We start from the raw sequence: 23,951 nt of genomic DNA, 5'->3' as shown, positions 1-23,951 counted from the left end.
GAATGGAGCCAAGTCTCCACGGCATTTGGGAGCCATGAGGGGACAGGCTGGTGGCTGCCAGCCTTTGGCCCATGGTGTCACCCTTAACTTAAAAAGGGAGTGAAAGAGAGCCAGGGATGTACTGGGTGCCGAGAGCAGCCTGGCACAACAAACCTTTCCTGGGAGCTGCAGCTGGGCGAAGCTTACAAAGATGGATAATTTTCACATTACATTTTTCCCAGTCCTCCCCCTGCACCTCGTGAGAGATTCGTCACTGCCAAAGCCCGGAGCTTTCAATGGTGTTTTGACAGCCAAGCCCTGAATAGCGCTTGCAACCAGCACTGCTGTGTCCTGCAGAGGTATCTGGGAGAGGAATGGAGCAGTTTCATGTTTCTTTCCTCATTCTTTCTCCTGCAGAGCCATGGAGGTCCCTGCGGGGATGACTGCTGGGAAGGAGCCTGCTGCCGCAGCTCTTCACAGTGTGTCACAGCCAGTACCAGTACATATCACAGTCGTGAATGCGCAGGGCCTGGTAAAGTTCTGAAAATATCTCTACTAACTTAATAAACAAGGGCAGAGCGATTCTGTGTGCACAGGGATCCCCTGTGAGGGCAGGTGGGGGGTGATAAGGCTAAAGGAAGGAGTGGTGGGAGTATCAGAGGTTCAGCAATGCCACACTGAGGCTTCCTCCACCCTGCTGAGGAGTTCACACAGAGGAAAAAGCTTCTGAGGCACATAAATTGGGGAACACACCTCCCTAGCAGCAGGCCAGAGATACTGGGGCGAAATGCCTCCTCTCTGCCTCCTCTAAATGTATGGAAATGGCAGGGTTTAAAGCAGAACACAGCAAAAATATGATCAGTGAGACAAAAATCTGTGAAAGGACACAGTGGGTGTAAAGCCAGATTTTCATCCCAGCTCCAGCTGTTTAAACCATATTGAAAGCATTTGGGTGGCTCTGGTTTTAAAAAGGCAGTGAATCCAGTTCAAGGCTATGAGCTGGTGCCAATCAAACCACCACTGCTGTGATTTCCATGTGATGCTCCCAGCTGTCCTTAAAGTCTTCCAGAGGAACTGGCATTTGGGAGGGAATGTGAAGGAGAAGCTCAGCTCCTGCTGCAAGCAGAAAAAATGCAAATCCCTGCTTCTGCTCCAGCAGCAGACAGAAAAAGCAATCCAAAAGCACTTGCTTGAGGCTTTCACATTGTAGTATTGAAGTACCTCTTACACTGATGGATTCAGCAAACAGCAGCTTAGGTGAGGTATGAGGTGAGAGGAGGATAAACAATGCTGGGAAGAAAAGACTCCTGGATTGATTGCATCTGGAATGTTGCTTTGTGGTTCTGATTGCTCCACCGTGAGAAAGGGCTGTACAAAAGGGAGGAGGGGTTACAAAAGGGCAATAATCACAGCAACAATATGAAAAAAAAAATCCAGCTGTAAGAATGTGGAATCCACTTCTAGCTATAAGTGTGGAATCTGCTTAATTAGAGGCAATGTAGAGAAGGATGAGAGAGGAGTCTTGGATAATTAATGGTACAGGGAAAGGTTAATTGGATTCTTCTGTTTAGCCATTCATAGGATCTATGCTCAAGGAGACAGTGAGAAGGGCTGAAAATTAAAACCAAGTGAAAGAGATCTCTTTTTGTGTAAGAACCAGCATGGAACTAATTACCCCAGTGACAGGGAGAAAGGGAGCTGAGGGCGGGTTAGACATCCCTGTGGCTCAGCACAAGGGAAAGCTGGGTTTGGGTACAATGGTCCTTGTGTTCAGCCACTTCTCTGTGGACTGAGAGCTAAACTGTTTTTCTGCTGCAGGGAGCCCTTTGGTACCTGCTGCCCAGCACTTCCTCTGCTGTGGAGGTGCCCGATGCTGCCCATGTAGGTCCCCACTGCCATGTGCTGTGCCTTCACTGTCTCCCCTCCAGCCCTGTTTAAGCCCCTCTGTTTAGACATTTGAAATTCAAAGTAAAATCTGAATCTCCTCATCTCTGATGAAAGCAAGTGGTATGAAGGTGGTGTAACAATAAATTGCAGAGCTCTCAAAGAGCTTGCTGGAGCCCTTCCTTTGATTTCACAGAATCGTGGAATCATTTAGGTTGGAAAAGACTTCTAAGACCTTTAACCCAGCACTGCCAAGGACACCACTAAAGCATATTCCCAAGTGCCACATGCACATGTCTTTTGCACACTTTGAGGGATGGGAACTCCCCCACTTCCCTGGGGAACTTGTGCCAATGCCTGACCATCCTTAGAGTGAAGAAATTTTCCCTAATACACAACCTAAACCTCCCCTGGCACAACTTGAGGCTGTTTTCTCTTGTCCATTTCAGGACATTCTGCACCACATGACATCCACAGGTGTCCTGTGAGCTCATCCCTGTAGCTCAGGAGCTGCTTTCTTAGGAGACAGCAAAGGTCTCAAGCTTCTTGGAAACACAAAAATATCAGTGGAGTATTTTGGGATTTGTTTTAGATGCGTCTTTCCTGAAGTGAAGCCTGAACCTCCCTATCTCTCCTGCCACAGCTCCTGATAATCTTTGGGGCATCGCAGCATGGTGATTTCCCTCCTAAAGACAGGGAATGGTGAGGTCTCACCCCACTTGGCGTGTGGCCAAGCTCTGCTCCTCTTCCCCATTCCTGTGGTGACTCTCTCTAGTGAGCCCTGTCCTGGTCACTGACCCGAGCTGCTGCCAGAGGAACTCTGACCCTGGGATGCTGCCACTGAGCCAGCTTCTCACTGAGCTCTGTTTTTGACAGAAAACTCTCAAAAGCAAGGTGCTGATTACGTTGGTGCGTGTGGAGTACAACGGAGCAGTCCTGGGAGACTCCTCCAAGACTGATGTTCTGCCAGATGGGACAGCAGAATACGACTTCAGCACCAGCTTTGAGTACAGCCCTGATGGGCCCAACTCCTTGGACGTCCTTGTGCAGAAACCACTGCTCTGTAAGTAGCTGGTGCCAGATCTCCCACCTTGGGTGCTGTTGCTGCAGGAGTCACTGGTTCAGGAATAGCACTTCAGCAGCAGTGGTGGGAGGCTCTCAGCACTTCTTGTCCATCTCTGCCAGCTGGAAGAATCCCCTTTCATGTTGGCCCGTGCTCCTTTGGCTTTGCTGTGCTTGTCAGCCTTGGGAGGTGAAGAGGAGTATGTGCCAGAGCTCACACAGACCCTCCCTGGTGCCTGACCTGCTGGTCCAAGGAATTCTGCCAGCTCCTCTCTTTTTATCTCCCTAGTGACAGTGCTAGAAGTGGTGCCAAAGGAGAAGAAAAAACCAGAGAAAATCACTCCTCTTGGCCAAGCTGTGGTGGACCTTCTACCTTTGGTGCAAGGTACAACACTGAATTCTGCAACCTCCATGACCAGTCCTTGCTCCCTGGCACTTTCTGATCTCTGCTTGTGGACCCCTGACTACAATTTATTTCCTTTGGACAAAGTGACCTTCATAGCTCTGCAAAATCTGACTCAAGGGGCAGAAAGGGTAGCTCAGCATTCAGAATTAGACTTTTGAATTAGGTTTTGTCTGGTGTGAGGTGTCCCTGCCCATGGCAGGGGGCTGAAACACAATGATCTTAAAGGTCCCTTCCAACCCAAATAATTTCATGACTATGATTCTTTGCAGAGGCTCTCACTTCAGGCTGTTCTCATTCCTGTTTCTTCCCAGGATCGCGTTCACTGGATGTCTTCGCTCCTTTGTATGCAGTGTCTGCCTCCCCATCAGAGATGCTTCACCCCGAGGCCACGGTATGTGGAATTTGGAACTGTTCCTTCCCTCATTCAGCTCTCTGCTGCTTTTTAATAGGAGAGAGAACATGACTCAGCTGCCTGGCTCATCACGGATGTGGTACAGCCCTATATGTTACAGGCTTAGAAGCCTTTCCCGCTCCCTCTGACGTCTGTCCCTACTTCCCTCTGATAGGTGAGGTTGTGCTGGGAATTGTTAATGTGTGCAGCTACCCAATTGCTCTGAAAAAAATAATAAAGATGGAAAGCACAGTGCTGAAAACTCCCCAAAAGGCAATGGCAGGGTCACCTGCCCAGCTTTATTAGCTTTCCTTTCTGCAGATAAAATGTCTGAGTCCATTATTGTACAAACTCTGACTGCCTTTCCTGCAAGGTCTTTATTCATTCAGCAGGTTGCAAAGTACCCAGTGACTAAAACGGGGAATGAAGTATGAGGTTGGGAAAATGTGTCCAGTTTTGTTCCTGAGCCTGCCTGCAGTGAGCACCGGGAGCAAACTGGAGGGGCGGATATCCCATTAACAGCTCTGTGTTTAGGAGGCGTTCACAGTGAGCAAGGTGGGGGGGCACTCATTAGGGAGGATAGGTAATAAATGCTAACCAGCTGGTTTTCCCTCACACGCCATCCATCCAGGGCTGGGACAGGTAATTAAAGGCTGCACACAGAGCATGGAGATAGGGCAGAGGCAAAGCTTTGGCTCTCTGAATCACCAGGGCAAAAGCATCATTTTCTACCCTTGATGTTCTTTCTCTGTGACTCCTTTCATGAGACCCTGCCTCTTTTTCCACAGCTCATTTTGAGAGATCCTTGGGGCATGTGCCATACCTCAGCCAGGCTGTGATTTAAACAAACAAATACCACAATTGAGCCAAATTGGTCCTGAAATTCCTTTCCTGTGCTGTGCTGTTTTCTTTTACATCGGAGATGAGGCACAAGATAACATTATATGTTCTGGCCTTGGGTTTCTGCTTGCTTCTCCCTTAGAGCAGGCAAGTTATAATTGTCTGTTTTCTGGCTCAACTTTATCTTTGTCTCACAGGGTGGCCTCGAAGTGACAGTAAGCACCAAAGAGCTTCTGCTTTCTGCCACCCAGTTCTCAAGTGGGAACCTCCTGAGCATCACGCTGGAGGCAGCTTATTCTGTCCCTGACGCCTTTACTGCTGACGCCCAGCAAAACTGCATGGTTTGCTTGCAAATACCAGCAGCTGGCGAGGTGAGAATGGTCCAGGGACAGTGACAGGGGCTTTGGCTGGGTTTGGGTTGTTCTCCCACCCCATGGAACAAGTGTCCAGGCACGTGGGGTGCACAGCTTCCATGCTTGTGCACCAGCAGCCTTTGTTGGGAGGGCTTAGAGTCTCTGTGGCGTGATGTGTTTCTTTAACACAAACAAAGGTCTGTTTGGAAAGATTTGGATTCAAACTGGCAGGGTTTTTTCCACATGGCTCTCTATTTTTATTCCATTCTTTGTATGTGTGTGGTGGAGTGCATTTTCTAAGCCAGGCACCCTGTACTGTTGCTTTGCTTTGTTATCCTAGCTCGGAGCAGCTGGCTCTTGCTCCTGCTCCTGTTAGAAATGCAAATCCTTTGTTTCTCATGTCTCTCTAGAAAGAATTCCCATTGCTCTTCAAGAATGGCATCCTGAAGGCTGATGGTAAAAGTGAACCATTGCCCCGGCCCAAACACTGGCCCCTTGGCCCCATCCTGGCCCCTGCTGCTCTGAACATACCCAACTCCTTCATTGTTGGCGGGCCCTATGAGGATGAGGATGGAGATCTCACCAGAAGTGAGGTGAGGAAGGACTGGCAAGTTTGGAAAGAGAACCAGGAGGGACTGAGAGACTTGATACGAGAGGGAGAAGGGTGGTCATTGTGCAGTGTCCAGCACACAGGTGGTTCTCCTGGGACAGCAGACATGCTGACTCACTGCTGGAGACATCCCAAGGGAGAATGTGGCAGGTCTGGTCCCAGGAAACACCCACACTGAGCTGCTGGGCTGGGAGCTGTGTTATCTCCCGTGAGCCAGGCACTTAACCCTGATGGTGTCTGCAGGAAGGGCTGTCGGCCTCCCTGCGGGCCTGGCCTGGCTACAGGCACTTGGACACCTCTGTCTGACTCATTCTTTCCCGGGGACACTTGTGAGGATGATGCAGGCTGTGGGGTTTGCTGTCCTGGCTTTGACTGCACGCTGTTTCTCACAGGACAGGGAATTCAGGATCCAGGCGGAGAGCGCGAAGAGGATCGTGTGGGACACGGAAAGACGCTGTTTCCTGGATGCTGCTTCAGTGGCCATGTAAGGGACCTGAGTGACCCACCCCAGAACATGCTCAGAATGACCTGAGGCACGCAGCTGCAACATGCAGGTGCTCTTGGGCCACTTAGGGGTCAAACTGTGACTCTGCCTCACCTCCCATCGCTGCCGTGGCTGTCTCTTGGCCACAAATGTTCACCTGAGCAAGGGCACAGCTCTTGAAGTGCCTTGAACTGCTAGCAGCAGCTTTGTTCTGCTGTGCTGGAAGAAGATGAATTGGCTGTAGCTGCTGTCTCCAGGCCACAAATGCTCTCTGCTGCTGCTAGCAGCTTGGGCTGGGGGCTGGTCCTTTCATAGTTTGAAGGAAGAGGCAGCAGTTATGGTGAGCAGACATGGAATAGAGTGGTGTACACAGCTCTCCTCTGAGCTGCTAATTAAGTTTTACTGAATCCCAAATACATTCAAACCTTTCACTCCATGTGGGCACTCTTCATTTGCTTTTTTATTGGATAAGTGTTGCCTTTAGCAGCTCCAGATACGCTCAAGATCAGGATGAGTGTTCCATTTATCTTCAAATCCTGCTATTTTCTGGCCTCAGCTGCATCATGGCTGTGCATTTCACAGCCAAATTACTCCTTGTGTGGAAATACTCATTTCTATCTTATTTTATTTTTTAAATTCTTTTCCCTACACATCCATCCACATGCCTCCTGGTGCCAGAGTCACCAGCCACATTGAATGCAAGCTCATGATCCACTTGCTTGGTACAATTCAGGTGGGGTTTTTTTATACCAAAGTTAATCACATTCCTTCTTACTTATTTTGAAGTAACTGATGGAGAGAGAAAACCCAGTGTGCTACTCTCAGTTATTTTAAAGCTGGCTGTGCCATAAATGCACAGAGCAGTGGGTAGAGAAGAAAACCCAGCCTGCCCCAAATCACAGTGTTCTCATGGCCTGAGGGTGTTTGCTGAGAGAATAGGGTGAAGCAAACCCAAGAGGAGCACAAAGGGGGGTGGTGGGGCTCTCCAGCTGGGTTTCTGCATCTCCTCAGTGCATCTGCTTTGTGCCCAGGCTGAAGAAGCGCATTGCTGAGCACCGGCACTGGCCCGTGGAGCTCTGCAAGATGACCACAGCCTCAGGTGGCAAAGGGAAAACCAGCAAAATAGACAAGGTAAAAGTGGGGTCTGGCTTGTGGAGTGGCATTGCATTATCAGGCATTTTCCTTTTGAGGACTTTGTGCTACCAAAATCAGCCTTGAAGCTGCTAAAGTGAGCCAGAGAGCAGGAGGCTTTGTGAAAAATCAGCTTTATAGGGCTGTTAAATAGATACAGGGTCGTAGTTTTTCCTTACAGCTCTCACTGATGGTCTGTGGTAGCTTATTGGAAAGGGGACATCGAGAGGGAGGCTTTTAAAATCACAGAATAGTTTGGGTTGGAAGGGACCCCAGACTTCATCTCCTTTCAACCCCCTGCCACAGGCAGGGACACTTTCCACTAGACCAGGTTGCTCAGAAGCTTGTCCAGCCTGGCTTTAAAGAGAATTAAAAGTATTTCACTGAGCTGATCTTTGGCCAGTGGGGTTTTGGAACAGCTTGAAGAAGTTCATGCATTCTTTCTCAAGCTGTAGGTAAGTTATGCTTTTGCATCTAAACCAAGGTGGTTTAGTAGAGAAACAGCCCCATCGAAAATGGTTCTGCTCCTGGCAGCTGGTTGTGTGAGAGCTCCTAATCTATCCCAGGGCAAAGCCATATAAGTTGGTGTAAATCTCTTTCAACACTCAACAGTGCCAGGATTTTGCAGCTCTGATGATGATCCTTCTAGCCAGGCCTTCCACACCTCCTAAGCCACTTGGTTTCTGTCCAACCTGAGATGCACAACTCTAGGTCACCTGGATTTCCAACCACACAGCTGATAATCTTCCACCTGTATCTCAACAAGACCATACTGAGGAACAGCAGAGTGCAGGAATTAGACAGAAAAGCTGCCCCACGGGAATTGGGATAAAATTAATATTCTACATATGGAATGACTCTAGTGTTGTCTCGGCTGTGTGCCAGTGACAGAACCATGGGCTCATCAGGTGCATCAGTGTGGCCTCCTCTTAATGAGATTGGTGACCTTGTTCCCTTAAGGAGAATAACAGCCTGTTCAGGATCTCAGTCCCTTGCTCTGTGTTTCCAGGGAGATGATGACAAGCAGATTGTCTTCCATGGTGTGGCATATGTCAACATGATGCATTTGCTGTGCCCTGGGGTGAAGCAGATCCGAGGGGCCTTCCGTGTCTTTAACTACCAGGACAAAGAGGTGTTTCAGAAGGTGAGAGCAGCAGGCTCTGCTCCAGCTCTGCAGCTGGGTTTGCTCTGAGGGGTTGGGAGCAGGGACAGTGGACAGAGGGGTGTTTGGGAGCAGCCAGGGTAGACAGAGGGTGTTTGGGAGCAGGCAGGGTGGATGGGTTAGGGTTAGGAGGAGGCAGGGTGGACAGTGAGCTGTTTGGGAGCAGGCAGGGTGGACAGTGTACTCGTTGGAGCTGGATCTGAACCCTGAGTCCCTTCTGGTGATGGAGAAAAGTAATGCTACAAGCTTTAAGGTACAGATTTCTCCAAGGCAGGGGATTTCTGGCGGGGGGTGAGCTGCTCTGGGGGCCGAGAGAGCCTTTGAATCTCACTGCACTCTACTCCCTCCTTGCAAGCATGCTCCACTCTCCCCAGTCTGGAACATGGGCAAGAGAACTGTGTTGCTGGGAAGAGCAAACAGTGGCTTTAAAAGGATCGCGTTACCCCCAGCAACCACCAAAAAAGCTGTCACTGGAGCTCTTTCAGCTCTAGCTCACCGAGATTTATTTGTCTTTGCATTTTTCCCTCTCTGTTACTAGGAGTGACAGTTACATCTCCATTTTCCCACAGTCTGTCCCTCCTGGAACAGACCTGAGCTTGTTTCAGGAGGGCAGATGTACAGCCTGGTTTTACCACCCATGTTCCCTGCGGGACTGTGGTCCAGGTGCGAGGCCTGGGTGAATTCCAGCCCTTGTCCTGCCTCCCTGCTCCCACTGGCTGTTGCAGAGCTGGGCTGGGTATGAGTGTGTTTGCTGGGCTCTGCTTTCCTGCCATGAATAATGACCCCTTGGCTGCATGGTGCTCCTTGTCCCATGTCATTTATCTGTCACAAGTGAAGTCCTTCTCATTCCCCAGGGTTACCTCTTGGTCTAAAGAGTTTCCCTACAGCTGCTCCACCCTCCCCTCAGGATCCCCATAGCTCTTGCTAGCCCAGTTCCTGTAACCAGGATGTGTGGGAGGGAACAGCCTGTCTAGGTGGTCAAACAGTGTGTAAACATGCAGTCTGACAAACCCGTTCCTTGCAATTCCCTGGCGTGTGTCAGGGAAGCTGCTCCACACCAGAAAATGAGCTGGGAGCCAAGGGATGCTGTCAGGCAGGTGGGGACCCCCAAAAATGTGTGGAGCAGGCCTGGTGAGAGTAGCCAGTATAATCCAGCAGCCCTCATCACCAGGCAAGTCCATAGCTGTGAGGCAGGTCTAGGATCCCAGCAGGAATTCAGGATCATGGATCTGGGTTCCAGCATGTTCACCACATATCTCAGGCAAGGATCAAGGTCCAACCAGTCCTCAGTGAAAACACAGCTCTGAAGGAAGATGGAGAGACCCCCACTGAGTCTAACCTGAGGCTTCACAGCTACATAGGATCAGAGCTGGCCTGGAGCACCAGCAGCTGAACTCTAGGAGGAGAGAATGAGGTTACAAGACCTCTTAATGCATTTAAGACTCTGACAATGTGTTTTGTGATGAGAGAAGTTAAGGCGAAGGAGTGAGGAAGCCTGCTTTGTCCCTTGATTCTCTCTGTTGCCTCTGTTTTTCAGACCAGATTTCAGCACAGTATTTTCCGGGATCGCAGGTCACAGCTCAGTCTGGCCAAGGAAGTGTTTCAGACCTCTCCTCCTTCCAGAGCTGCTCCCAGTAAGGTTCTGAAAGAAGAGAAAGATTTCAGTGCAACGGTAAGGTCTAGGAAGGCACATGGCACCATGGCTACTCTGTTTCTGTGTCACAGGAAGTTGGGACATGCAGGAACCAGGGACAGATGCTGTGTTGCCTCAGCCAACGAATATCCTAGACTCATAGAATCTCCTCAACATGAAGGGATCCACAAGGATCATTAGTCCATCCAACTCCTGGCCATGCACAGACACCCCAACAATCCCACCCTGTGCCTGACAGTGTTGTCCAAACACTCCTGGAGCTCTGGTAGCCTTGGGGTCCTGACAGTGCCCAACCACCCTCTGGGGGAAGACTCTTTCCCTGATTGCCAGCCCAAACCATCCCTGGCACAGCTCCAGCCATTCCCTCAGGTCCTGTCACTGGTAACAGAGAGCAGAGATTGGAGCTGCTCCTTGTAAGGAAGCTACAGCTTTCCCTTATCTGAAATTGTAGGACGTGCTGCCTGAACAAATGTACCAGCTCACACCCTGAACTTGCAAAGATTCGAGATTTATTGAGTCTGAAACAAGAGACATCTTTTCTTTTTCCTAATAGTTACTCAACCCATCCAAAATCCAGTTGTCAGATGGCAGTGGGGAATCTGAAAATGTCACAAATCTCAACCTTGAAGGACGGGTAATTATGTCTCTTCAAAGAGAAGGAGAGACTGTAGAGCATGGCTGTGCTGGTGTCTCACACAATTAAATTCCTCAAGAGTGAGTTGGACAAGGGATGTTTTACGTAGATGCTGTCCCAGAGTTCTTCCAGTGACGTCCACCTGGAGAGCAGGCTGGCACTGGGCTAGAAGGTCACTGTAAATTGTCAGGCATTTATTTAAATGATGCCTTCATATTTTGGCTTTTTCCTCTGGAATGCGCACTCATTCTGCAGGCAGATTGATTACCTGGGCTCTCTCCTTTTCCCTAGCCTGGTTTCTCGAGCTGGATTTTGCTGCTGTAACTCATTCCGAGGGTGGGTTATAAAACAAGCTGGATCTCTGCAGTTTGGAGATGTGTGCTCAGTATTTCACTGTGCCAGCACTGGCTGCAGACAGCACGACACAGGGAGCAATGTTTTATCTCCACAGCAATACAGCGAGGCAAGAACATTCCTGGTGATGGAGATAAAGCTGGACAGGCCCTTGGTCCCAAAGCGGCTGCGGGAGGAGCTCGTCCAGCGGTGCGTAAGGATGGGCTGTGGGGCTGACAGCTCCTCTCTGCTGGGTGGAGAGAGGCTTGTACAGCAAACCCCCTTTGGAATACTCCATAAAGAGGGCCTGAGACAAAGCCCACAAGAATCAGGGGGAGGATTTGGCCAGACTGCTTTTGACGTGGCATCTGGTGTGTTGGGAAAGCACTTGTTCATCCCAGCTGGCATCTCCCTGCCATTCCTCTCAAAACAAGAGACACCAGAGCAGCACAACAGTGTCTGTGTTCCTGTCTGGGCTTTGTATCCCTCTAATCCCCGTGTGCTTGCCTCTTGCATGAGATGTTCAGTGGCTTGGTCAGTTCTGGCCACCAGCATGGACTGCCCTGGGTAGTGCTACTGTTGCTTCACCAGAGCATTCTCTCATTTTTAGCTTTCCAGAAGTTTTCTCACAATGAAACCCATTCCTTAGCTTTTATGTTAGTTTTCATGTCATTTTGTTGCAGAGCTGCTCTTTCATCTCTGCTGCTTTGAGACTTCCAGTTCCTGTCCAGTGGCTGCCCTGCTGTGTTATGGGTTAGAAAGACATAAAACATCTAGTTTATGGAATAAAAAAAAAATAGAAAATACATCAGATTAATAAGGTATAGGAGGTGCAGGTTTATGTCTCTCTCAGAAATATCATCCATTCATTGAAGGTATGTGTGTTGTCCTCATTGCTCCCTGCTGTCTTCCAGGAGGAACAGGCTGAGGAAGGTGACCCCCTCTTAAAACAGACCTTTTCCTGACCTATTTTATACATTTCTACTCTTCTGCAATGTGTGTGGATTCAGTGTAACTCCTCCTTGTTCACCTGCTTGTGGCATCTTGGCTTGGTGGGATGGATCATGTTCTGAGGACAGAGGGTGTTCTGGTGTCCAGAAGCAGGAAATGTTGAAAAATTTTTAAATTAATTAAGGCTGGTTTGGCACCAGGGATTTTAATTCCAGAATCCCAAATTATTCACTTTGCAAGGGTCCCTTGAATGTCACCTGGTTCAACATTCATGTTCAAGGGGGGCTCCCCAGAGCACAATATTCTGTGTCCAGATGTTTTTTGGATATATGCAGGGAAGGAGACTCCTCAGAGAATTGTGCTCCAGTGCTCAGCCACCCTCCCCTTAATAAAACCTTAGTTAAATATATGCTAATCCTAATGAAAGGTCACTGTAACTCCAGCAGAGGCCCAGGCAGGGCTGTGTGGTGTCTGGGGATCCATGTGTGGCCAAGGGATGAGGTGCCACAGCCAAACTGGGTGACATTGGAACTGATAGATCAGGTGCTCTGCTCTGTTTAGTGACCAAATCCTACAGAGCTTTCCTCAGGCTTGTTCCTTCCTTACACCTGTTCTGCAGAACCAGGAGCTCCAAGATAACAGCTCTGCTGCTCCAGGAGAGCACTTTGGGTTAGCAATAATATTAACCTTGTCATGACAAGCCACAACCATCTGTTGTAGGGACCTGTTTGCTCTTGGTCTGACATGTAAGGTTTCCTCCCAGGTGCCTGTGGGGTGTCTCAGGGACACAGTGGCAGGGTGGAGCCCTCACACCACACAAGCCAACATCCCTGGCAGTGGATCTGCTGATCTCCCCTCTGCTCTCACTGACAGGGTCAAGGAGCTGCTTCCTCTCCGCCCTGAGCTGCCCCACCGGAGAGAAGGAGCCAAGAAGGTACATGTGAGAGCCTGTGGCCTCGCCACCATCCTGCCATCCCACCCTGCCCTCACCCCTCTCACACAACAGAGTCTTCACTCTCAGCCCACAGCAGCATGGGCGTGAGGTTTGAAAGGACAAGGGCACAGGGCCACAAAGGTGGTGAAGGGGCTAGAAGGGAATAGGGCAATATGAGGAATGGTGAGGTCATTTGGAATGTTCAGCCTGGAGAAGAGAGACTGAGGGTGGAGCTCACTGGGGTCTGCAGCTTCAATCTCTGTTGTCTGTGACCAGTGACAGGACTCAAGGGAACAGCTGGAGCTGTGTCAGAGGAGGTTTTAATGGATATTAGGAAAAGAGTGGCTGGGCAGTGCCCAGGCTCCCCAGGGAATGGGCATGGCCTCAAGGCTGCCAGAGCTCCAGGAGTGTTTGGACAATGTTCTCAGGGATGCACAGGGTGGGATTGTTGGGGTGTCTGTGCAGGGCCAGGAGCTGGACTCAATCTTTATGGATCCCTTCCAATTCAACATATTCTATGAAATACACAGAAAAGGAAACTTCCGTATATGTTATCTCCACAGCAGTGTGCACTGGGAACCCATTTATCACTCATGTTCACATCCCATTCTAAGGGAAGTGATGAAGAGATGGAGCAAAAGGAGGGAAGGCAGCCATGGCGGGGGGGGGGGGGGGATGATGTTTGGAAGGAAATGGAATGCTGAGAAAAGAGACTACCAGAACCTTAAATTTATATCCTAGGCACTCTCAACAATCTCAGACCAGCCCCTGTGCTTCATCAGACTCAGACAAACCTGAACAGAATCAGCCCTGACCTTTCTCAGGTCACCAAGAGTTTTTGAGGAACAAGATTATGGAGATTACAGGTTCTGCTGAAGAGGGCTGGCCATGGGTTTCAAGGCTCCCAGTAAATGAGATATATTTTACTCACAGCCAATTATATTGTTATAGGAGAGATAGCAGTGATTGGAATACTGGGTTGTGATGGAAAATCCTAGCAGGAAGGAGCTCTTTTATGTTTACCTGCAGATATTTTCTCAGCCCTCAGGCGTGGACAGGAAAGGATGTGTGACAGACTAATTGAGACTTGAGTCAGGTGGAGTTAATGGGAGGCGTGGGCTGTGGCAAATCAAATACATATCAAGGTTGATTGCATAAGTGGCTTGTGAAATTTATTTATTTCTTTCCTAGGCAGTGGAAGATTATCACAAACGTATCACCAGTGTTGCTGTTGCCATCCTGAGGGAATACCACGAGCTTTTTGGGAAGCAGATGCCTGACCAGGAAGCCATAGACCACCAAACTCTGGAGGAACAAAAGCGTCAGCTTGACTACGAGCTCAATACCTCTGGGAAATATTTTGCTTTTAAGGAACAGCTTAAGGTGAAGACTCCTTTGTGCTTTTTGCCTTCTTACTTGTCTTATCCTTACAGTTTCTCAGTGAGAAGCTGCTGCTCCGTGGTGGTAACTCAGGATGATGTGGTGCTCCAGAATCCTTTCCTGCCACCTGGAGCTGTTGCAGTGGGCATTGAGGGGACAGGACTCCCCTCTAATGGAGCAGGCACCAAGCTGCTTTGGTCCCACACCAAGAGTACACTTCCTATTAATGGAAGCTACTCACATCCATTTGCCCCATGCTCATAACCTGAGAAAGGCAAAGCTGGCTGCTCTCACACTCCCAGTCTGCCCTGGCAGGGAAAGGAGGTTCATCCCCCTCAGCTACTCAGCCTCAGCCACACTCTTCCTGGAGATATCCTCTCTGTCCTGAGGAGATGAGCCATCCACATGCTGTCCCTAAAAGCTGTGTCAGGGAGGTGGGAAAGGAAATCCCCATTGCTTACCTTTTTTTTGCTTTTATCAGTGGTGGGCTAGATTTATTTCTCAGAACTAAGCTGGAGCTTCAGGTTCTGTCTGATTACAGAGCTGGTGGGGGGCACAGGAAGGAACCTGCCTTGTCCAATGTCTCTTGTCCCCACAGTATTCTGTGGTGAAGATTGTGAGGGAGAAATACCTGAAGACCACAGCGTTTGAGACCAAGGAGCAGCTCCAGTCATTCCTCAGTGAGCTCTATGTGTACCTTGTGGACCACATGCACATTGCCCTGAACAAGGTAAGGGGAAATCTGGGCCATGGCTTCACTGTGGGTCCAGGGCAGGTGAAGGACTTTTGCCTTCAAGACAGAAGAAGCAGGCTCATGCTTTCATCTGCTGGAGTTGTCACACGTAGTGCATGAACCACACTTGAGGCAGGGATCCAGTGCCTTTGTATCCCACTGCTTAAAATCCTGATGGTTGGGATAGGTGTGAGATGCCACTGGTAAAGCTGCTGTAGTTGGCACATGGTGAGGGTTGGCTGGGCAGAGCAGGAGCTGGGGTCACCAGTGAGTGGCCCCACTGAATTTTGTCATCACCTTGATCTGGGGAATGCTGTGAATAATCATAGAATCACAGACTGATTTGCGTTGGAAGGGACCTTGAAGTTCCTCTCATCCCACCCCTGCCATGGGCAGGAACACCTTCCGCTGTCCCAGGCTGCTCCCAGTCCCATCCAACCTGGCCTTGGACACTTCCAGGGATCCAGGGGCAGCCACAGCTTCTCTGGGCACCCTGTGCCAGGGCCTGCCCACCCTCACAGGGAACAATTCCTGCCCAATATCTAACCCTGCTCTCTGGCAGTGGGAAGCCATTCCCCCTCATCTCGTCACTCCATACCCTTGTAAAAATTGACATTGCCCTGTGCCTGTGTGGCAGCGGTACCTGGGAATGACAGGAATGTGTCCCACCACAGAGCAGCTTCCCCTTCCCAGTGCCCAGCCCCAGCCATATTGTCTGTACTGTGTGCAGTGCTGCCATGCTGGGATCACAGGAACCACTTTTCCCTTCCCAGGGCTAACACTGTCTCCTTCCCTACCAGCTCCTGTCTGAGGAAGATATTTCTCCTGCCCTTCCATCCTGCACAACCAGGAAGCAGCTCTTGCTCTTTGCTCGTGAAGCTGAAGCCAACAAGGACTACAAGCTGGCCTCTCTCTTCTACAAGCAGGTAAGGGAGCCCCAGTTCTTTCCTGCCATCAGCTGTGTGGGCTGGCACAGCACAGCACCACAGTGGGGCCACTGCTCACAGCTCAGCCAGCCCCAGCTGTGGTGGAGGGAGGAAGGAGCTGGGTGTCACCAGGATACTCAGGCTGGATGGGAGGGATTTCCCAGGGAGATACTGCTCTCTGCAAGATGGGAGACTGTCCCTGGCCAGGTCACAGAGGACTTCAGCCTCGAGGCCAGGGGAAATGGGCTGTGCTGGGTCAGGTCTGGGGACACTGGTCCCTAGGAGGCATCAGCTGGGGCTGCAGGACATGTGTTAGGTGGAGAAGGCTAAGAGGAAGTGGGCTTCCAGCACAATCCCATTTGAGGGACATCCTTGCATGTGATAGACAAGGGCTTGATTCCTGCTCAACTGGGCTGGTGTGGCCAGGGAAGCCATGATCATTCCAGAATTGCCTCCCCAGTCCATGGCATGTGTTGAGCCTGACTCCAGTGATGATCTCTGTTGTCCAGAGAATAGCTCGGGACCAGCACAGCATCCAGTCCTGGCTGGACTATGGAGCCTTCTGCTACCTGCACGAGGATGCCACCAAAGCCAGGGAATGCTACCAGCAGGCCCTTTGTCTTGACCCCCATCACGTCCAAAGGTGCTGAGTGCTCCTGGTGGGTGGGTGGGGAGGGTGTGGAGTGTATCCCCCACACCATTGCCAGGGCTGCAAGGCTGACTGCTCTGCCCTGCTCCAGCTTGCTGGTCTCTGGGATTGTGGCTGTCAAGCTGCAGCACTATGAAGAGGCAGAGATTTTCTTCGAGGATGCCTGCTGCTTGGAGCCATCCAGCATTGTAGCCTGGACCCTCTCAGGTACAAAACCAAGCCAGTCTGATGCTCAAGGTATTCCTGTAGAGCCAAACATTGTTCCTGCCCCAAATCCTCTTCTCCCTCCTCCAAGCTGAGGGCTAAGGGAAGGATTTTGCTTCTGTTGGGTGTCTGCTGATGCCGCTCTGTCTCTCCCACAGGTTTGTTTTATGAGCTGCAGAATAGTTATATTCGGGCAGAAAGGAGCTTCAGGGAAGCCAAGAAGCTCCTGCGAGCAGAGCTTGAGGAGGAGAGGAGACTCCTTGAGGCCACTGAGGGAGAAGGGGAAGAGCCCAGTCCTCCCAGCACACACTCAGGTAACAGGCAAAGCCAGGAGGTGCCCTGACACCAGCAAGGAGGGGCTTGGAGCTATGTGGTGAACAATGGAAGGAGAGGAGAGGTTTTCAGAGAAGTACAGAGGGTGAAGTAGAAGATGTGGACTGTGAGCTAGAACAGAATTCCATGGAAGCTGTCACCGTGAGTTCCCAACACAGCTCGGAAAGCTCTGCCTCCCCAGTCCAAAGGACAAACCAGCTGCTTGGCAGTGACCTTGAAGCCAAGGCTTCCTTTGGAGCCCCTCTAAGTCCAGCCTGAGCTGAGTCCCAAATATTTGGCCAGGCTGCAGGAAATGCTGACTGGCTTTATTTTTAACATTATCACCACTCATGCACAGTGCCTCAGGCAAGCAGGCTCGTGACACAAGCAGGGTTTTGTCCCTTCTGATTAGAAGGAAAGGGATATTCATAGAATCATGGCATGACTAAGGCTGGAAAGGACCTCCAAGATCATTGAGTCCACAGTACTGCTGTGTTCATCACTAGCCCTTGTCCCCAGCTGTCACATCCACACGGCTTTTGAACACTTGCAGGGATGGGGACTCCACCACTTCCCTGGGCAGCCTATTCCAATGCCTGACCACCCTTTCTGTGAATAAATGTTTTGCTGTCATGGAACACCTCCCTGGTGCAACTTGAGGCTGTTTCCTCGCATCCTGCCTCATTTATACTTGTTTTTAGCTTCACATGGTAAATTTGTGTTCAAAACCCCAGTCCCAGGTACTGTCTCCTGCAAAGAAATTTCTTTCCAGCTTTGAAAACCTGATAGATCCTTTATATTCTCTCTCTTTTTTTTTTTTTTTTTTTTTTTTTTTTTTTTTTTTTTTTTAATCATGTTCTAAACTGGGAAGTTTATGGCTTTCCACCTAATGGTTGTTGGGGATTTCATTCTAGAGAAGATTCCAGATGGCTCAGCTGCCAAACCACCAAAGGTTGTGGAGGATGCTACAGCAGTGCAGGAAGCCCCAAAAGGTTTGGGAAAGGGAGAGCTGGGAGATGGTCCTGTGGGAATGGTGGGGAGTAATGTGGGAGCAGTGAGCTATGGCCTCCGTGATTCCAAGGCCTGTTGTCTCTCCTGAGCCAGGGAGTCTGCAGGCAAAGCAGGTTCACCCTGATTTTCAGAGCTGCACATCTCAGGATGGACAGCCAGCAGGTGAATGCAGCTCTCTCCCTCATGTCACTGCACCCTGCACCTTCCTTTTCTTCCTCTGGAGATGCCAGCTCTTAAAGAGTCCCTCGGGATCCCTCCCTGGTTGTGTGGTGTGGGATCTGCCTCCTCCACAGCCCCAGTGGTGTGGAAATGGCAGTGCTGGGTGCCTCAGGGCCCCCTGGTTGGTTTGGAGAGGCAGGAGCCTCACTGAAGTTGTCTCTGACAAGCATTATTCATGAATTTCCACCTTTTTTCCTCTGGTTTTGGACTGGAAAATTAGTGGGTTAAGAGAGTAATTTCTTTTCAGACCTCCTACAAAACTTAAGCCCTTCAGAAAGGAATGCTGAGTTAATCTCTGCTTCAGCCTCCCCTGCCACCTTCTGGGTTTTGCTCCATGTTGCAGGGATTTTTCTGTCCCCACTGGGTGCCAGGTCCTGCATTGACTCCAGAAATAAAACCCCACTTTGGGACTGACAGAGACACATTTACACATTTCCTTCCTGCTCCAGGACCTCAGCCACCTCCCTGCACAATCTTCATGAAGACAGTGGAATTCCTGATGAAAGTCAATGCTGTCCGGGTTAGTTTAACAGGGAGTGGAGGAGTGGGAAGGGAGGTTGGTTTATTCCCAAAGAGCTCCAGCTCAGAGAATGAGCCATGGCTACTCCAGAGGCCGAGCACAAGAGGGAGCAAAGCCACCACTGCCCAGAGATGCAAAATGTGGCCAGGCAGAGTACTGAGCCCACAATGGTGGCTGTGAACACACAGCCCAGCACTGCCTGCTGCAGAGGGAACAGCCAGCTCAGAAATAGTACAGGGTGCTCTTCCCTGTGCATTCAGAGATGGGATCCATTACTGTGATGCTTCCAAGATGCCTGAACTCCTTTGATTCAGACACTTGTGTATGTTGGAGTTATTTTTGTATCAACTGTGGAAGGTGCCTGTCTCAACCAAGTCATCTCTGGGACCTCCCTGGTTGCCACATTGTGCTGCCTGCCTAAATTTGACATGGCAGAAAGAGTTGCTTAAAGCAAAACACAACTAAATGGAATCCTGGAATGGTTTGGTTTGGAAGGGAACTGGAAGTTCATCTCATTTCAACCCCCTCCTGGAAGGCAGAGACATCTCCCACTAGCCCAGGGCACACCTTCCACTAGACCAACATTCAAAAGAGGGGAGAGAGAAATTTCCTTTGTGTTTACTGTTTGTGGAAGTCAGAGAGGTGTCAGTCAGCTCTCCTGCCCTGTCCTGCTGGGGTGTCCATGATGTCCCTGCTCCCCTAACCACCACCTGTGCCCTTCCTCCCCAGTTTGTTGACAAGGCACTGGCCCACGAGCTGCTGAGCCTTCAGGGAGGCCCCACCTGCGCCTACTACCTGGCACGGGCCTGGACCTACTTGCTGCAGGAAGACTTCCCCAGATGTGAGGAATGTCTGTACGAGGCCATTCAGCTCGACCCTGTGGTAATTCCCCAACAGTCCCAGTGTGTGTGAGCCCAAGAGCCTCTGCTTCAGTTCCACTTCATTCATTCATTCCAGTGCTAGTCCAGAGCATTTCAGTGGGAGGGCAGTCACACTAGGCTGTGGCTGCAGCACTGCTCTCTTTGTTATCCCATCATCACAGCTTCCTGTCACTCCCTGCACAGGCAGGCAGCATCTCAGAGCCTGTCTCTGTCTTTCCCTCTGCAGCATCTGCCTTTCTTTTCTCTCTGAATAGGTATATCCTGATCCTCTCTCCCTGGGTGGGGAGGTTGGGTTCTGTTTCATGACAAACAAGGTTGCTATTGAGCTCTCTGCAAGGAAGGTGGCTTGGGGGAGGCAGCTTGAAAGGAAGGCAGGGGGAAGATGACACCTGGGAATGCTGTGTGCAGCCAGGACACTGGGCAGGGAGCTGGAGGGGGATCCCATTGCTGGTGTCCTGCAGGCAGCCTACTGACCTTAACTCTCTCCACAAACCCTGCCCTGATATCATAGAATCATGGAATTGTTTAGGTTGGAAAAGCCCTCTAAGATCAGCAAAACAAACTATTCCCCAGCACCACCATGTTCATAGTTAAACAACGTCCCCAAGTGCTACATCCACACAGCTTTTAAATCCCTCCAGGGATGGGGACTCCACCACTGCCCTGCAAAGCTATGTCAGTGCCTGACCACCCTTTCAGTGAAGAAATTTTCCCAATATCCAATCTGAACCTGTCTTGGCACAACTTGAGGCTATTTCTTCCCATCCTGTCCCTGTTCCCTGGGAGCAGAGCCTGACCCCCACCTGGCTGTCCCCTCCTGTCAGGGAGCTGTGCAGAGTCAGAAGGTCCTCCCTGAGCCTCTTTTTCTCCAGGCTGAGCCCCTTTCCCAGCTCCCTCAGCCTCTCCTGGTGCTCCAGCCCCTTCCCCAGCTCTGTTCCCTTCCCTGCACTCTTCCCCAACCCCTCAAAGTCCTCTCACAATTGAGGGGCCCACAACTGGACACAGCACTGGAGCTGTGGCCTCACCAGTGCCCAGCACAGAGCCACAAGCACTGCCCTGATCCTGCTGGCCACACCATGGCTGACACAGGCCAGGGGCCATTGGTCTGCTTGCCCACCTGGGCACACCTGGCTCTGCTTCAGCCACTGCCAACCCACACCCCCAGGCCCTTCCTTTCTCACCAGGCAGCCTCCAGCCACGCTATCCTCAGCCTAGAGCATTTGCATAGGGAGTTGTTGTGATAATACAGTTAAACACTGCTCAGCTCCTCCTTTCTGCTGCTTGCAGTGTTCCAGCCCCCCTCTCAAGGTGTTTCTTCCTTCCATCTCTCACTCCTGTTTTTTGGTGCACAGAATACAAATATCTGGGCTCAGAAGGGGCACCTGTGCTACCTGCAGAAGGACTTTGACAATGCCAAGGAGTGCTACGAGCGAGTCATCAGCTTTGTGGAGGATGCTGTGGATATACACTTTGTCTACCTGCGCCTGGGCTCCATCTACCTGGGAGAAAAAGAGGTGAGGAGCCAGCAGGGCTGTGGAAGGGGAGTTACCACAAACCAAATCACTCCTCCAGCAGCAGTGGGGGCAGTGGGTGTCTGAGCCCCATGGAAAGGGGGTGTTTGGGAAAGCCCTGTGTGTGATGTGATGGTGCAGGGGATGTGTCTGTCTCTCTCCTGGCAGTACGGTCAGGCCAAGAAGATCTACCTGCTCGCCTGTGACAACTCTGCCACCTGTCTCACCTGGCTGGGCGTGGGCATTGCTTGCTACAGGGTGAGTGCAGCTGCCTTCACGTCCTCTGGGTTTCACTTGGTGGCAAGGGACACAGGGCTGGCTTTTGCAGGATCCCCTTGTTTAAAGCAATTCCTGACTGCCTGTGAGCCAGTGGTCCCAAAGGCCATCGTGTCCTGTGTGCTGTGACAGCCGCAGCGTGGCACCCAGATGGTGTCAGCTTCAGCTCCTGCTTTGGGAATAGCCATCCTTTCCCCTCATTCCAGCTCCTGCCAGCACCTCCTTCCCCGGGGTGTCATGGCAAACAATCTGGGCTCTACTCCAAGTTCCTGCCTGCACATGACCTACATGTCACCACCAAGGCCCTGAGTGGGATGTCAGCAGGGAGGAATCTCGGTGCTTTCCCTGTCCAAGGGGATCCAGCACTTCTGAAGGGCTGCCAAGGACACCCAGCCACCAGCAGTGCCGTATCTCTCCAAGGGACACCCAGCCAGGTTCCTCCAAGGGAGTTTGGCTGAGGAAGCAATCAGGGAAGGAATCTGAACTTCTGTTTTCCTCTTAGCCAAATATTCACCTCCTGGGAGGCTGTGGAATCAGGTCAGGGAGGTTAGTGGTGACCTGGGCACCAGCTACCTCTGCCTGCCCAGAGCTGCTGCACAGCAAGAATAGGGAGCAAGAACACAGGCCTGTTTCCTTATGGAACAGGATCACTCAGTTCCTGGAGCTGAAGGGGTTTGTGCTGCTTTCCTTACAGCTAGGAGCTAATTTATAACTAGTGTGTGATCCCACAGGGGTCAGCAGTGACATTGGACATCTGGATGCTCTGGCACTTAGGATAATTCCTTGTCTGTGCCCTAAATCTTTTCCCCTGGATTTCTCTCAGGGAAGTCTTCCTAGGAACTTCTGCTGCACTGATTTCTTCTGCTGTTAGAATAATGCTTGTTCAGTTGGGAAGCTCTTTCTGCCTGCTCTTTGTCATTTGTCCATGCCTCTCCTTTTCTCCCTCAAGCTGGAAGAGATGCTGGAAGCAGAAAATGCTCTCTCTGAAGCAAATGCCCTAGATAACACCAACCCTGAAGTGTGGGGGTATCTAGCCCTCATCTGTCTGCAGGTGAGTGCCCTGTCCCTGCCAGCCTGATGGAGTGGGGGTTTATGGGGGTGTTTATGGGGCTGGGAGGCAGTGGCATCTGCTCCTGAACCTGGAGAGCTGGTGTAGAGCCCCGTGATAAAAAGTCTGGGGGCTGTGCTCAGGGGAGGCTCAGGGAAAGCTCGTGCTTGGATGGCAAAAGCAGCACCCTGAGGTGGTGACTGCCCCGGGGCATGTCCTCCCTGCTGAGCTTCTTACAAATGTCATTTCATGGAGAACCCATGTGTTTCCTGGGGTGCTGGCCACTGCTGAGGCACCCTAAATCCTGGGGTCAGCATTGGGCCCCTCATGACAAGACAGACATTGGTGGGCTGGAGTGTGTCCAGGGAAGGGAATGGAGCTGGGGAAGGGGCTGGAGCACCAGAAGAGGCTGAGGGAGCTGGGAAAGGGGCTCAGCCTGGAGAAAAGGAGGCTCAGGGGGGACCTTGTGGCTCTGCACAACTCCCTGACAGGAGGGGACAGCCTGGAGGGGTCGGGCTCTGCTCCCAGGGAACAGGGACAGGACAAGGGGAAACGGCCTCAAGTTGTGCCAGGGGAGGTTTAGGTTGGGTATTGGGAAAACTTTTTCATAGAAGGGTGGTCAGACACTGGCACAGCTGCGCAGGGCAGTGGTGGAGTCCCCATCCTTGGAGGGATTTAAAAGCCGTGTGATGTGGTACTTGGGGACATTGTTTACTTGAGAACATGGTGGTGCTGAAGGAATGGGTGGGTTTGATGGTCTCAGGGGTCTTTTCCTACCTAACCCACCCCACGGTTTGCTCCCTGGTGTGTTGCAGGGCGGGCGGCAGCTGGAGGCAGAGCAGTGCTACAAATACTCCGTCAAGGTTCGTGTCCGTGCCCTGCGGGGCGGGCGGGGCTGGAGGCAGCACGAACCCCTCCCCTGCTCCCTTCCAAGCCGGGTGTGCGGCGGCGCCACGGGATGATCCCCGTCCCGCCGGTGTCGCAGCCCAGCCACCGAACAGCCCCTTAATCTCCCGGGCAGTCCCGCGCCCTGACCCCGCTCCCCTTTCCCGCAGCTCGGCCTGCAGAACGACGCGCTGCTGCGGGAGATCCGCGACGCCCAGCACCGCTACGGCTTCGGCGACCCTTCGCTCTGAGCCCCCGGGCACATAAAGTCACCTCGCCCCGAGCGCTCGGACCCGGCTCTGTCGCGATTGTGTCGCGATTGCGGGGTGGGGCGGGGGCGTGGTCATAGTCTGGGGGCGGGGTTGGAGGCGGGAGCTGATCACCTGACATGCGGTAGCGCGCCGCTGATTGGCTGCGGCCGCGCGGGACGGTTGAGCCGGCGGCGCGCGCCATGGCGGCAGGTGGGGGTGGCGCGGGGGGACCGGGGGTGACAACGGGGATTGGAGGGGGGACACGGGGTAACGGGGCTGCGACCGGGGATGGGGGAATATGGGGGCGTCACTGAGCATGGGGGAGGCACGGGGCAAT

General features: G+C 51.6%; 1 protein-coding gene across 1 annotated transcript; it reads left to right on the top strand.

Moving 5' to 3' along the window:
- Positions 1–400: 400 nt before the first annotated feature.
- On the top strand, positions 401–23,654 carry CFAP70 (cilia and flagella associated protein 70). The gene is made up of 27 exons (XM_066330084.1): positions 401–511; positions 2,740–2,926; positions 3,215–3,310; positions 3,643–3,722; positions 4,760–4,933; positions 5,326–5,508; positions 5,918–6,009; positions 6,519–6,525; positions 7,021–7,140; positions 8,150–8,284; positions 9,840–9,974; positions 11,042–11,133; positions 12,748–12,808; positions 14,000–14,191; positions 14,787–14,918; positions 15,722–15,847; positions 16,357–16,490; positions 16,588–16,703; positions 16,859–17,014; positions 17,927–18,004; positions 18,692–18,762; positions 19,492–19,644; positions 20,996–21,157; positions 21,323–21,412; positions 22,380–22,481; positions 23,294–23,341; positions 23,534–23,654. The coding sequence occupies exons 1-27, from the start codon at positions 401–403 to the stop codon at positions 23,612–23,614; spliced, it is 3,114 nt and encodes a 1,037-aa protein (XP_066186181.1). The 3' UTR covers positions 23,615–23,654.
- Positions 23,655–23,951: the final 297 nt, after the last annotated feature.

Source organism: Sylvia atricapilla, chromosome 15 (assembly GCF_009819655.1).
Source record: "Sylvia atricapilla isolate bSylAtr1 chromosome 15, bSylAtr1.pri, whole genome shotgun sequence".
In the NCBI taxonomy this organism is placed as follows: Eukaryota; Metazoa; Chordata; class Aves; order Passeriformes; family Sylviidae; genus Sylvia; species Sylvia atricapilla.
This window is presented reverse-complemented; position numbering and strand designations above follow the sequence as displayed.